General features: G+C 34.5%; 1 protein-coding gene across 7 annotated transcripts in view; it reads left to right on the forward strand.

The window, feature by feature from the left end:
- The window catches only part of mical2a (microtubule associated monooxygenase, calponin and LIM domain containing 2a), a 69,320-nt gene extending 59,397 nt beyond the window's left edge, over positions 1-9,923 (forward strand). For 5 of the 7 annotated variants that reach the window (XM_030130823.1, XM_030130825.1, XM_030130828.1 and 2 more), the window contains 3 exons: positions 1,974-2,154; positions 3,612-3,688; positions 3,938-6,433. In XM_030130823.1, the coding sequence (XP_029986683.1) occupies positions 1,974-2,154; positions 3,612-3,688; positions 3,938-4,330 (651 nt within the window). In that variant the 3' untranslated portion in view covers positions 4,331-6,433. Of the gene's footprint in view, positions 1-1,973; positions 2,155-3,611; positions 3,689-3,937; positions 6,434-6,499; positions 8,162-9,790 lie in introns of those variants that run through there. The other 2 variants (XM_030130826.1, XM_030130827.1) reach the window with 2 other exon arrangements.
- The last annotated feature ends 1,991 nt before the right edge of the window (positions 9,924-11,914 follow it).

The raw sequence follows: 11,914 nt of genomic DNA on the forward strand, positions 1-11,914 counted from the left end.
TAAATATTTCTTATTTGTTACTAATTTGCACCAACAGGAGGAGCTATAGCACACAAATACATCCTCAAACATTGCATTTATTGACACCGACTGACTCCAAAGCTTCAACAGACACATCATTTCAGTTGAACTTTAACATTTTGCCCTTTATTCTCTTATCTGAAAAAGATAAAAGCTATAAGATCTGTTTTTTGCATGTGAGCTTTACTTTCTACTGCTGTTTCTGCCCCTTGTGCTTTTAATTAGCTGCAGTCCTCACAGAAGAGAAGTGTGTGTTTTTGTGGTGGCACTTTGTGGATTCCTCTGCTCCACCCATCCCAAACAGTCTCCAACTCCACAGCCAGATGTAAAAGTGGGGCTTATACTTGTAAAATCTTAAAGGACAATTAGGCTTTTTGGCTGTTTTTGGATCAAGTTTGATTTCTGGAGTACAACTGGCAATGTGTTTAGACCTTATACAACGTTACATTCTTCTGGAATCATGTGTTTCTGTATAAAACTTTTCTATATTCATGGTATGTACTTATAGTAATTTCCTCAACTGTTGGCGAGCAGAGCCTCCCATAATAACTCGCATATAGAATCAACTCATCCAAAATATCCCCACGGATGTAAAGTCGTGAAGAAAAGCCATGCTATGAGTGGAAGCATCCAGAATGTGGCTGTGTGTTGGATTCTTCTTCCCACATCATTGCTCCTCATGCCTGTAAATCCCTCTGATATAGGAGGGGCTCAACTTCTTCTGACCAGTACAATTATGGCTTTAAAATAGGTTCAGACATGATGAGATGATGACATGAACTTTATTTGTCCCCCAAAGAAAATCCAGCTATGGACAACCAGGACATCATTTACAGAATAGTCATAGTATGTAGAGTTGATGATGTGGAGATGAAGCGTCCACTGTCCAATGAGCTGCTTCTCTGTTAACAATTGTATGACATTCTTATTGACCGGACCGATTTAAGACTCAGCTTTGCAAATTGTACAATATTTATGACAAATGAGTCATTCTAGTTTTACAATTTCAAGAGATTTTTAGCTTAGTTTTTAATTCGGGTTAGTTTTAGTTACAAGTGCAGACATAGTATAATTTTTTTTTTTTTGAGGGACTAAGCAGTTGTATGCAGTTTTAGCTTCAGTTTTTCTGAAAAGCCATGATTTTTTTTATAGAAGAAGATGAACAAACGCATGATATCAAATGTAATTTACAAAACCACTGTTTATTAAAGGTCTCATATTGTTTGATGCCTTTTGTTGTTGTTTACCTTGAACCATTACCATTGTTTAAACCACAGCAGATCTCCTAATAAACCTTGAATAAAATAATAGTAAAACTTTTATAGTCTAAAATGAAAACAAAGCCGAATTTAGCAACAAATCTTGCTTTTTTTATGCTTTGTGTTTCTGAGAACTATGTCTTTGTTTTCATCAACTGTAATGGAAATTAAGACTGATTTTCTCTTAAAAGTGCTTCAGAGATCTTAAAGATTCACTTATTTACTGGCCAATATTTGCTGATATCGGCCAATATCTGTATCTACATGTAAGATGTCTTTTCATCGATTTAAGGTATTTATCTGCTGTGTTATAAATGTGTATGTTTTAATCTCTGTCCATGTAAATATAATATGATGAAGGACTGAAAAGGTTTCAAACAGTGTTTTTTTAGCATATTTATAATGAAGAGAAGACACATTCATTATAAATATGGAAAAAGTTACAGTTGGGGGGATAAATACAGTAACTATAAAAAAAAGAAACAAATCAAGAAGCAGAATGTAACATCAGTGTCATCATCATCTATCTGCCAAAATGTCATTTGAAAAAACAATTTTGGCCAAGACTGTTGCGATTAGTGCATCTGTATTAGTAACGTGCTTGTGTGAGTTTGTGCATTGGGATTGAAGTGTTAATACTCAGTGCACGTCTCTACGTCTGTCATGTGATCTAACTGTGTCTCTGCGTCACAGGGCGGCTCAGTGCGGCGGGCGTTTCCCCAGTCGAATGACAAGTGTCACTCATGCGACAGGCGTGTTTATATGGTGGAGAGGATCTGCGCTGAAGGGCTCTACTTCCACAGGGAGTGTTTCCGATGTTCAACCTGCAGCTCTACTCTGCGTCAGGGAGCGCACGCCTTCGACTCTGAAAAGGGTATTTATACTCAGTCTCAGATAAATCAACCACTCATTTATTTGATACAAGGGAATTAACAGCTCAGTTTTTTATTGATCTCTAACTCTACTGTTATATTTCTTTGTTAAATTAATCCATATTTTGTTTGTTTTTTTCCTTCTTCTCTATCATTACTCATTTTTTGTTTTCCATTGATATAAACACAAGAGTTTGAGTGTGTGTTTTGGGTTTTTTTTGGCAAATATGAAACACATTGACAGTGATAAAAGTAAAGGTTGGAGCAGGAACATGTTGTCCATCTGTATACAGTGTGCAGCTTATGCATGAAATAAAACATTTTTTAACATTTCATCAGTCACAAAGCTACATTATAGCCAAACAAACAAAAACAACACAAACTCAACTTGTTTCTAAGTAAACCTACACATACCAGTGGAATTTTTTCTACCATTACACAATGAATCAGTTTTGTGTCTTGGAAATACCACTCCCACAATAAAACTCATATCTGTTTTCCTTATTGTAGTTGTATAATTTCATAAATACTGGAAACATATTTTTACTGTAATGGAAGTGCAAGGTCGAAGTACAAAGTATTCATAAATGGGTAACATCAGTGTTGCCACCTTGTGGTAAAATGTACAGGGGTTTAGATATTTTTTCAGTTTGGCTCCAGACAGATTTTTTTTTCATGGAATTTTTTCCTAGAATTCAAATGGGGTCACCTGAAATTTCTAGTAATTGATAAAAATAAAAATAAAAACTTATTAATTAAAAAAATATATGTTGAATTGAGAGAGACAATCACAATCCATAAAAGACATGACAAACTGTGAAGCTGAAACTGAAGCTCTGTGGTACTGTTTATCTGTCAAATGTTCACTGTGGTCGGTTTAAGATGCTGCAGCTCTTTCATAATTCATAGTTTGAGTTATTATTTGTTCAGCATTAATTTGCAGCAATAAAATTCTCACTTTGTGCAGTAATCTCAACCTGGCTTTTCTGCCTCCGTCCATAATAATATGCATTATATAGACTAAATGTAAAATTAACGTTTATTTGCAACATAGTATATGAAACTATTCTATGATCAAAAACAAATATATTTTAGCAAAAAAAAAGTCTTTGCTTTGAATGTCTGGGGTCACCAGAAATTTGTGATGTTAAAATGGGGTCACGAGCCAGAAAAGGCTGGGAACCACTGTATTATACTGTTGATCATAAAGTTGGAATAATTTTGTTTTCAGACACGTTTCTCTTTTTATTCCTATTTATACACATCAGTAATAACCTTTGACCTGGTGCAATGATTACATACTGAGTCCCAGTTACACTTTATCTACCAAGAATAAATCACATTATAACTACCATTTCATGAGAAACTAAAATATTTTATTCTAACTTTATGGGAACAGTGTACTAAAAAAAGTTTTTAATTTGGATTTCCTGACATGACAACTGCTGTCATTTTGCAGGGAAGCTGTATTGCAAACTTCATTTTGATCAGCGTAACAGTGGCACAAATCTACGGAGGAATTTCTCACTACGTTCAGTAAGTACCGTGGTCTCCTTATCATAGATGACCTTATCATGCAGGGCTTTCCTATAGGGTCCTCTGGGTTTAGGTGCTGAGATTACAGTCAGAGTCATGGGGATGTGGGGTTTGATGAATTAACTTAAAGGTTTGAATCATATTCTGTAATAATATCTATAAAAACAAATACATTGTGCCACAAACGTAAAATGGAAAACCCTGATATGTAAGACGTAACTGATCGGTGTGTCATATCCTTTGTCACAGAATCGTTCTGGGGCTGAAGTCCAGCAGAAACCTGTTACTGATGAGGAGTCCAGCAGCGTGGCAGACCCTCAGAGCCAGTCCACAGGTACCTTCTGCTCGTTTGTAAGGAATCGGATGAAGTGGCCCTTGAGTGTGACCCGCTCTGTGTGTAACGCCCCCTGGTATTTATCCAACTGTGTGCGTAGTGCCACTCAGGCCTTCGTCTGCCACCTGAGGGACAACGCCCAGGACTATGCATTCCTGTATGAGCTTCTGAGCATGAGCGTGCCCATGCTGCTTGTTTTTCAAGAGGTACTTGTGCAGATGTACACAGAGGCTGTACCCGAGGGCCCGAGCCCTCTACAGCCTCTTCTGCAGTGGCTTCAGGATCAGATCGGGCACAGGCTCATCTAGACCATCAACCTTTTAATGCTCAAACCTGGACATTACAAGTAATGTTTGGCTGGAGTGTTTTTGGCCTATTTTTAGCTGTGCACAAGCACCTTGAAATGTTCACTCTCATGGAAAACACCTTTACATCAGCCAAAGAAGAGACACTGTATGCTGCATTACAGGGTTTCTGGAGATTTAGTGTAACATGAAAGCTGCACCAAAAAAAAAAAAAAAGTGCTTTTTCTTTGATGCAGAAGCTGTACAAATAATTTAAACAAATAGGTTAAACTACTTAAAATGCAAACAAAAGTAAAACAGGTCATCGTGTGTGCCTTACAGACTTCCACATCACAACTGCTGACATGTCCAATCATTGTTGCTGTTGAGTTGCTATAAACTGTCTTGGAAAACTGATCCTGCAGTTAAACCAGATTAACTCAGGTTAATACGACTGACTGACTTGATGCACTTTATCTTTGGGAACTGCTTTGTGGACTGAACCACAAACTGTCACATTAGATAAAAGCTTGTTGCAACAGCAGGCAGGTTTGTTTCGAGTGTGTGTTGTATGTGTTTTTACTTGTTTTTTTTTTTAATATGAATATGCATGTGTGTGTGTAATTTAATTCACTCATCACTCATTTTACACCCTGTTAAATGATACAGTACGTTTTTACTTTCTATGGGCGATACCAAAGACTGAGAGTTTTCTAGACAATATTTTGTTTTCCTTTGCTGCCATCTACTGTTGAGACTTAGAAAAACCATGAAGGCAAAATAAAATACCACATCTTTTTGTTCAACTCTCTGTGTTTAAGTGTTAGGTTTAAAGTAAATTTACTGTAGACAGAAGAGGCTGGTAGGCACGCTGTGATATGTCTGAATGTGCTGCCGCTCTTGCCTAACATTAAAAGCATGTTATTAGATCAACTGCAAACCTCTTCGACTGGAGGTCGCCCAGCTGCTTCCTGTTCAGTTACACTATCTAATGATGCTTATGAAGCACTTTAGGGTTAAGAAATTTTTGTTAATCTTTAAAAATATGAATTAAAAATTGTGTTCAGGCCATTTTCTGTAAAACCTTCCAGCATGACATGCTGGAAAAGCAAGATGATGTTTGTGTTTTGTTATTTAGTTTTTCTTGTTGAATATTACTGAATCTGCTTACAGTTGTTTATTAGGAGATAAATATGTGGTTTACACTGCAGGGAAGGTGGAGGGTTTTAAAATGCCAAAGAACTGTTCTCATACTCAGACTTTTATACAACTAGAACTCAGAGAAAGTAGGGATCGTTTGGAAAATGTTAATAAAGTCTGAAACCACTTAAACTATATGGACAAATACACTGTGACACATCACACCTACAGACTGTAGGACTGAAAAAATGTTTATGTTATTTGTTGTTAATAATTACCTCAATAAATGTCAAATCCATGTTTGGTTTTTTTTTTTAAGTATAAAGGCTTGACTTTTAGAAACAAGACAATTATTTATGGTCAAAGCGTGATCAATATTTTGGAAATCTAGATGTAAAACATCAAAATAATTATAAATAAATAAAAGATTTCCTTCAACATTGAGTAAAAAAAGAGCATAGATAGCAATATAGATAAAATAAACTCTATATAAATATATATATTTCAGTGATGTTTATTGCAATATAAATTCACTTTTTGATTCATAGTCCAGCCACCTGTTTGTAATGAAACACCTGAGTTCAGTGTGTCCTAAAACTTTTGTCCATACAGTTTTTCTATTTGTATGCTTATTTTGACTTGTATGTCACAGTGTGAAGACCCATATATTTTATGTTTTGTCTGATCAGACGACACTGTGTCAAAAACCTCATGGTTTCATCATTACTTTGGCCAGTTTTCTATGCAAAGACAGTCTCATGTTCATGTGTCCATGTTCTGCACTGTGGGATAAAGTTTGGTAAGTAAATGTATAAATCACTAATTTGTATTTTTATACGCATTTTCAATACCATCCAAACTTTCTCTGATGTTCGTACATATGAATACCAGTGTCATATGAACTGTAACATGGTGCCAACATCAAGATATCACCAGTGAATGTCAGTATTTTAGGTTCGTTTTCATAAACATTTTGTACCTTTGTGCCTTCGGCTGTTTTCATTCATGCCTGTCTGTTTTCTGTGTTTATTTTCCTCTTTTCCTCTCGTCCAGCTGAAGACTTTTATGACGAATGTCTAGCCGAGCTAACTGACTGGTTTGGAGAAATGACATGAAGGTGATCACCTGCATGGTCACATGGTTGTGTGTTGCAGTTGTGGTTTGGCTGCACTGACAATGAAATATAATGACTGACGCAACCCTGAAATACTTAAACATGTCACTTTTGACTAAATTAACTTATGACTAATAAATGAATTCAGTGTTTGTCAGAAATCCTCTGGCTGAGCTGGGGTTTGTACTAATTTAGGTTGATTCAGTGAAGTCACACAAATATTAGTGACTCAGATTAAAACTATTCAGTTTGTTTGTGACTTAAGAGGCTACAACTGGAAATATAACACATATTTGATTGAACTGAAATAGTCATTTGTGTAAAAATAGGATAAAAAGGATGGGCTAACAAATATAAATATTCTCAATGGCCTCTACCAAGGCTCCAACTCCATTTCTCACAATGTTACAACAAACAAAAAGTATCCATGACCCATGTCCTGATCCTTCACTAAATGTATTGAAAATCAGTGTGGTATTTCTGTGTGTAAACCTACTGACAGACAGGTAAATGTGACTAATCACATAATCTTCTCAGAGGATGTAATTAAAATATACAATGAGCTCACAACTGATATGTAACTATTAACCAACATCTGACAGCCAATCTCAGTTCATTCAGTCAGAGTTCTAAAAATGTTCTTGAAAGTACAAGTTCTTAAAGGGCTTCTATGTAGCACTGATACTGGAGACTGTACAGCAGGGGGATGTTGTGTACCAGGATGCACACTTAGGACTACCAAAACCACCAATAAATCAATGCTGTGTATCCACAGACTGCATCACTCACTGAATAAAATATGAAGATCATTGTTTACACACATCTGTATTACGGTATCATCAAGTTTTCCTCTTCAAATAAAAAAATCATACATCTTATAGGTCAAGTAGAATAACACAGTGGCACTGTCTAACACTGATAGTTTACATTATAGCTCTGTTGGCTTTGTTTTTAGACAGAAAACAACGACAGTAAAACCACAAATCACCTCTGTCACAGTTTAGTCTGAACCATGGATCTCATAATCAAAGTCACCTGTGAAGAAGAAACTCTGCTATTTCAGCATCAAACGCCATGCTTTACATTTAGAACTGTTCATTCCCAAAAAGTTGTTTCTAAGCAGTTCTCATCCAATCTTGTCACTTTTTAACATTTTCTCACTACTTCCTCTAGTGGTGCGGTAAATCTACCGACCATCAGTATGTGTAGATTCAATTTATATCTTTGTATTCAAAAACATGGGTGTCTTTTTGCAGAACCTCAGAGCTCTTTGTTCTAATCACTCTAAGGATTATTTGATAGGAGAAATACTACATATAGCCCCTTTAAAGTGCCCAAGAACATTTAAAGCCATCTATAATTTAATTTAAGATCATGTGGCATAGTGTTCTCATCAGTTAATAAACTGTGTTCATTGTGTTCATCAGTCAAAAAATACAGTTTAAGTCCAGTCTTTGTTACTGTATTACTCATATTTAGTCATATTTATTCAGCTTAAAATGCAGACCTACTAGGCCTCAAAAACAAGCAATAGGGAGTGACAGATGTTCACACTATTTGTGCACATTATTTCAACATCACATGAAAAAAAAGAAAACAAAAGGAAACCTAATAATCCTCAAAGTTTAAGATACAAAGTTTCTATGAATTGAAGAAAAGAGAAAGTATGAGGTTTAAAGAACTGTTACCATTAGTTTTCTACATTCATCTGCAAATAGCAGCACGACTAAGGACAATTGAATGTTTTCCTCTGTAACATATAAATGCAGCATCATTCAGTTCATGAGAACTGTCTCTTTATGTGTGCAGATGTTGACCTTTGTATTTGTATGTTTTTATTGCACAAAAGCTCAAATACTTGCTTAATAATAAAATACATTAGTGGAATTTTCTCTGCTTCCTCTCAAGTCTTTCTTAAATAGAATATTGCCTCCTTTTTTGTTAAATGCTGCTTGGGAATGCACTTAGAGCTCAGAGGGTGAAGCCACCATTGATTTAATTGCTCTGTATAAATTGCTTTTGAAATAAGTGTTGCATGAATGTGCTGCAAAATATGAATTAAAAAAAAGCCCTTAAGTTTGCAACAGCCCTTCATGTTCAGTTGAAAACTATTTGGTTCTTCTTCCACTTTTTAAATTATCCTATAGACGTCTTTTACTGTTACTAACGCATGGTTTTCTAAATAAATCCTTTACATATGCAACCATTACATGGATTAAAGGTGTTGCCGTCTAATGATTTGCTGTGGAAACATTTGTGTCAGTATTTGTATGTATTAGAGTATGTGAATAATCCATATTTAGTTACATGTTTTTGTCTCATTAAACCTTATTCCAGGATGGGGACAAATTAGTTGCATCATTTGAGATAAATATGCTACAAAATATTAAACAAATGTAGCTTATACACCAGTGATTATTCAATTAATTGATTAGCTGTCAAGAATTAATCAGTAACTGTCTTTAGAACTGATCAATCAGTTTGAGGCATTTTATTTTGTATTAAAAAAAAAAAAATCAGATTAGTTGAATTCCAGCTTCTGAAATGCTTTTTGTTTTTGTATTTTCCTCCTGTATGACAGCAAACTGGCTGCCGGTAAACCAAACACTAAACCATTGTTTTTATTAATGTTCTGATGGAATTGTTCACAATTTTCTAAAAATTTAGAGACCAACCAATTAATTAATTAATTAATAAGATAAAAAAAAAAAAAAAAAAGATTACAGATATTTTTTAACTTCCATATTTCAACAAATCCTCCGTGACTCTAAGTCTCTGTCATGAAGATTAAAACAAGTTACCATGATGTGATTTCCACTGACAACAACTGTAAAGGTGCGCAAGATGTAAAATATAGGATGTTTATTCCTGCAAATGACACAACTCTGCATGAATATTGTTTAAAAAATCATTTTAAAATCTAACAAATCATTGGAATCATGAGACTGACTATTCATGATATATTTATATAGATGTGATGTTAAAAGACATTTAGTTAGATTTTTAGCATTTTAGGCATTAATGTCTTTAATGCAAAAATTGCATTGTGAGATGTTTGTATTTAATCTACTTCATTCTCTATTCATTTCTATCATTGTGAAAACAGAGATTGTCATAAAACAATCATAATGCACTTTATCAGTTTTAGTGGACTATTGAGCAAAACCTGCTTGTCTACACACATTTTTAATCCAATTTTCTGACATCTAATCCCTTTTATTCATATTCAGAGGCTGAATCTCTGGTCAGATGTGGCTTCTCGCACTCAGCGCTGGAATTATAGCTCTAAAGCAGACTGCAGATCATCGAGTACACAGTTGTATAAAATTTGTAAAGTAGATTTGTCTTAGAAATGTGTTTGTGATTTTTTTTTTTTTTTTTTTTTTTTTTTTTAAGAGAATGAATGTACTGGATATTTGCTTTGTTTATTAATAAACTCTCCATCTTTAGATTATTTTGCATTAATGCCTTTGCTTTTTCTGTTGTTTAACTTAAGGGTAAATCAGGATGTTTGTTTTTACAGGAAAACTGTATTATAACCTGCAATTTTTCTTTACAACACACATTAGAAAAAGGTTTGTACATAAAACTCCTTCCTCTTTTTCTTTACGTACATAAAACGTCAGGCTCAAATTTACAGCTTGATTCTTAGTTTTAATTCCTGAAAAACACCCAGAACTACCGAGGGCTCTACAGTAAACAACTGCTTCAAAGTGCAAAAAACAAAGCCTGTCTTTTGTTATAAATGCTCATGCTTCAAATGAACAAACCAAAATATGACATGATCGATTCTCATGACAATGGTGAATGTTTTCTATCCAAAATGTATTTATCTCATAAATATCAGACATTCCCTTTCCTTCACTGGGAAGATATTGACCTCTGTAGCCTTGTGCAGCAGCACTAAAATGTGCTTAATAAAAGAAGAAAGCAATAAATTCAATCTTCTCATGCTTAACACTGTTCAGGAATGCACTTAAAAGCTCAGGGGTGCAGCACAAATGAATGAACTTCTTTATGACTTTGGTAAATACAGTCAAACTTTGAGAGTTGGAAAGCATGAGGGCGGCCTTTCTTCATTTTGAAAAGAGAAGATTTATTAGAGGAGCATATCTGTAACATATAATATAATGGTGCATCTCTCACCTAAAGTGTTAAAAGGTAATTAAACTGCAGCAGCTTGTTTACCGAGAAGCGCTGCGTGAAGGCTGCTATTTGAAGAGGTTTAATTTAAATGCAGTTTAGTTTCCTTGAAAAGTAAATGAAAAATTAACTTGGAAAAACTAACTTTGCCTCTTTTCAACTGGGGAACGCACAGTAAATGTAACCTTGCAACTTATGTTTTTATGTGCCAACACAAAAAAGAGCATTGGATGTGAGAGTGCCTTCAAAAATGGATTTAATAAGAGTGAATAAAACTTATCCATGTTGTCGTCTATTAATTTGCATCTACATAACATATAGTATTTATTTTAATTAGAGCTGTGTGTTTACTCATGTATTTATTTTTCAGTGGGGTATTTTTTGATGCTACCTTTCAGAGTGTGACTCCTTCAAACAGAAAATTTGTACTTCTGTTTGGACTGGAACACATTACAGAAGGATAGTTTTAATCAAAATGTTGTCACTTATGAATATTAAAGAAAGAAAGAAATCCTTTGGCTTTAGTTTTACTTTCGCAACATGTATAAAGTGTGTGTTTATAAAACACATTCATCTCTGTTGCGCTCAAGTACATCTGTTTACTGACCTCAAATTTTTCATGTTTTTATAAAAATAAAAAAAACTTTTAAAGGCAAAACGAGCAGAATAGAAAACAACTTATACAGTAACAATGATTAGCATTCAACAGAGCAATCAGAGCCTGAAATTGCACTGAAATTACAGACGCTGTGAAAGTTGATGAAAAAATAGAAAAGCATGTTGAATCTAAAAATATAATGTCATTATTTTAGCAGTTTCAAATCATCCTTTCGAAATATGAAAAACAAGTCTCCAAAAAGGAGGAACAAGAGATTAAATAATGCATATTCTACTTCAGACATGTGCATTTCCTCATCCTTACAAAAGGAAGCAGGATACACAACATCTTATTAAGATTTTACAATATATTGTAAATTTTATTTAACAGTTATTTAACATCGAAGACACAATGAGGAGAAAGTGAACACAGACACAAAGACATTTTCTTTAACTCATATGCAGAAGTTATGATCACAAGCCTCTCAGAGCCAAACAAGAAGAAGTAGAAAATCAGGGAAGAGCTGAATAATGAGGTTGTGTTTTGTCTGGTGATGCTGTTGACCAAAGAGACTCCTCTGTATCTGCATCGAACTCCTGTTGAACCAAATGAC

This window comes from Sphaeramia orbicularis, chromosome 3 (genome assembly GCF_902148855.1).
Source record: "Sphaeramia orbicularis chromosome 3, fSphaOr1.1, whole genome shotgun sequence".
NCBI classification, from domain to species: Eukaryota; Metazoa; Chordata; class Actinopteri; order Kurtiformes; family Apogonidae; genus Sphaeramia; species Sphaeramia orbicularis.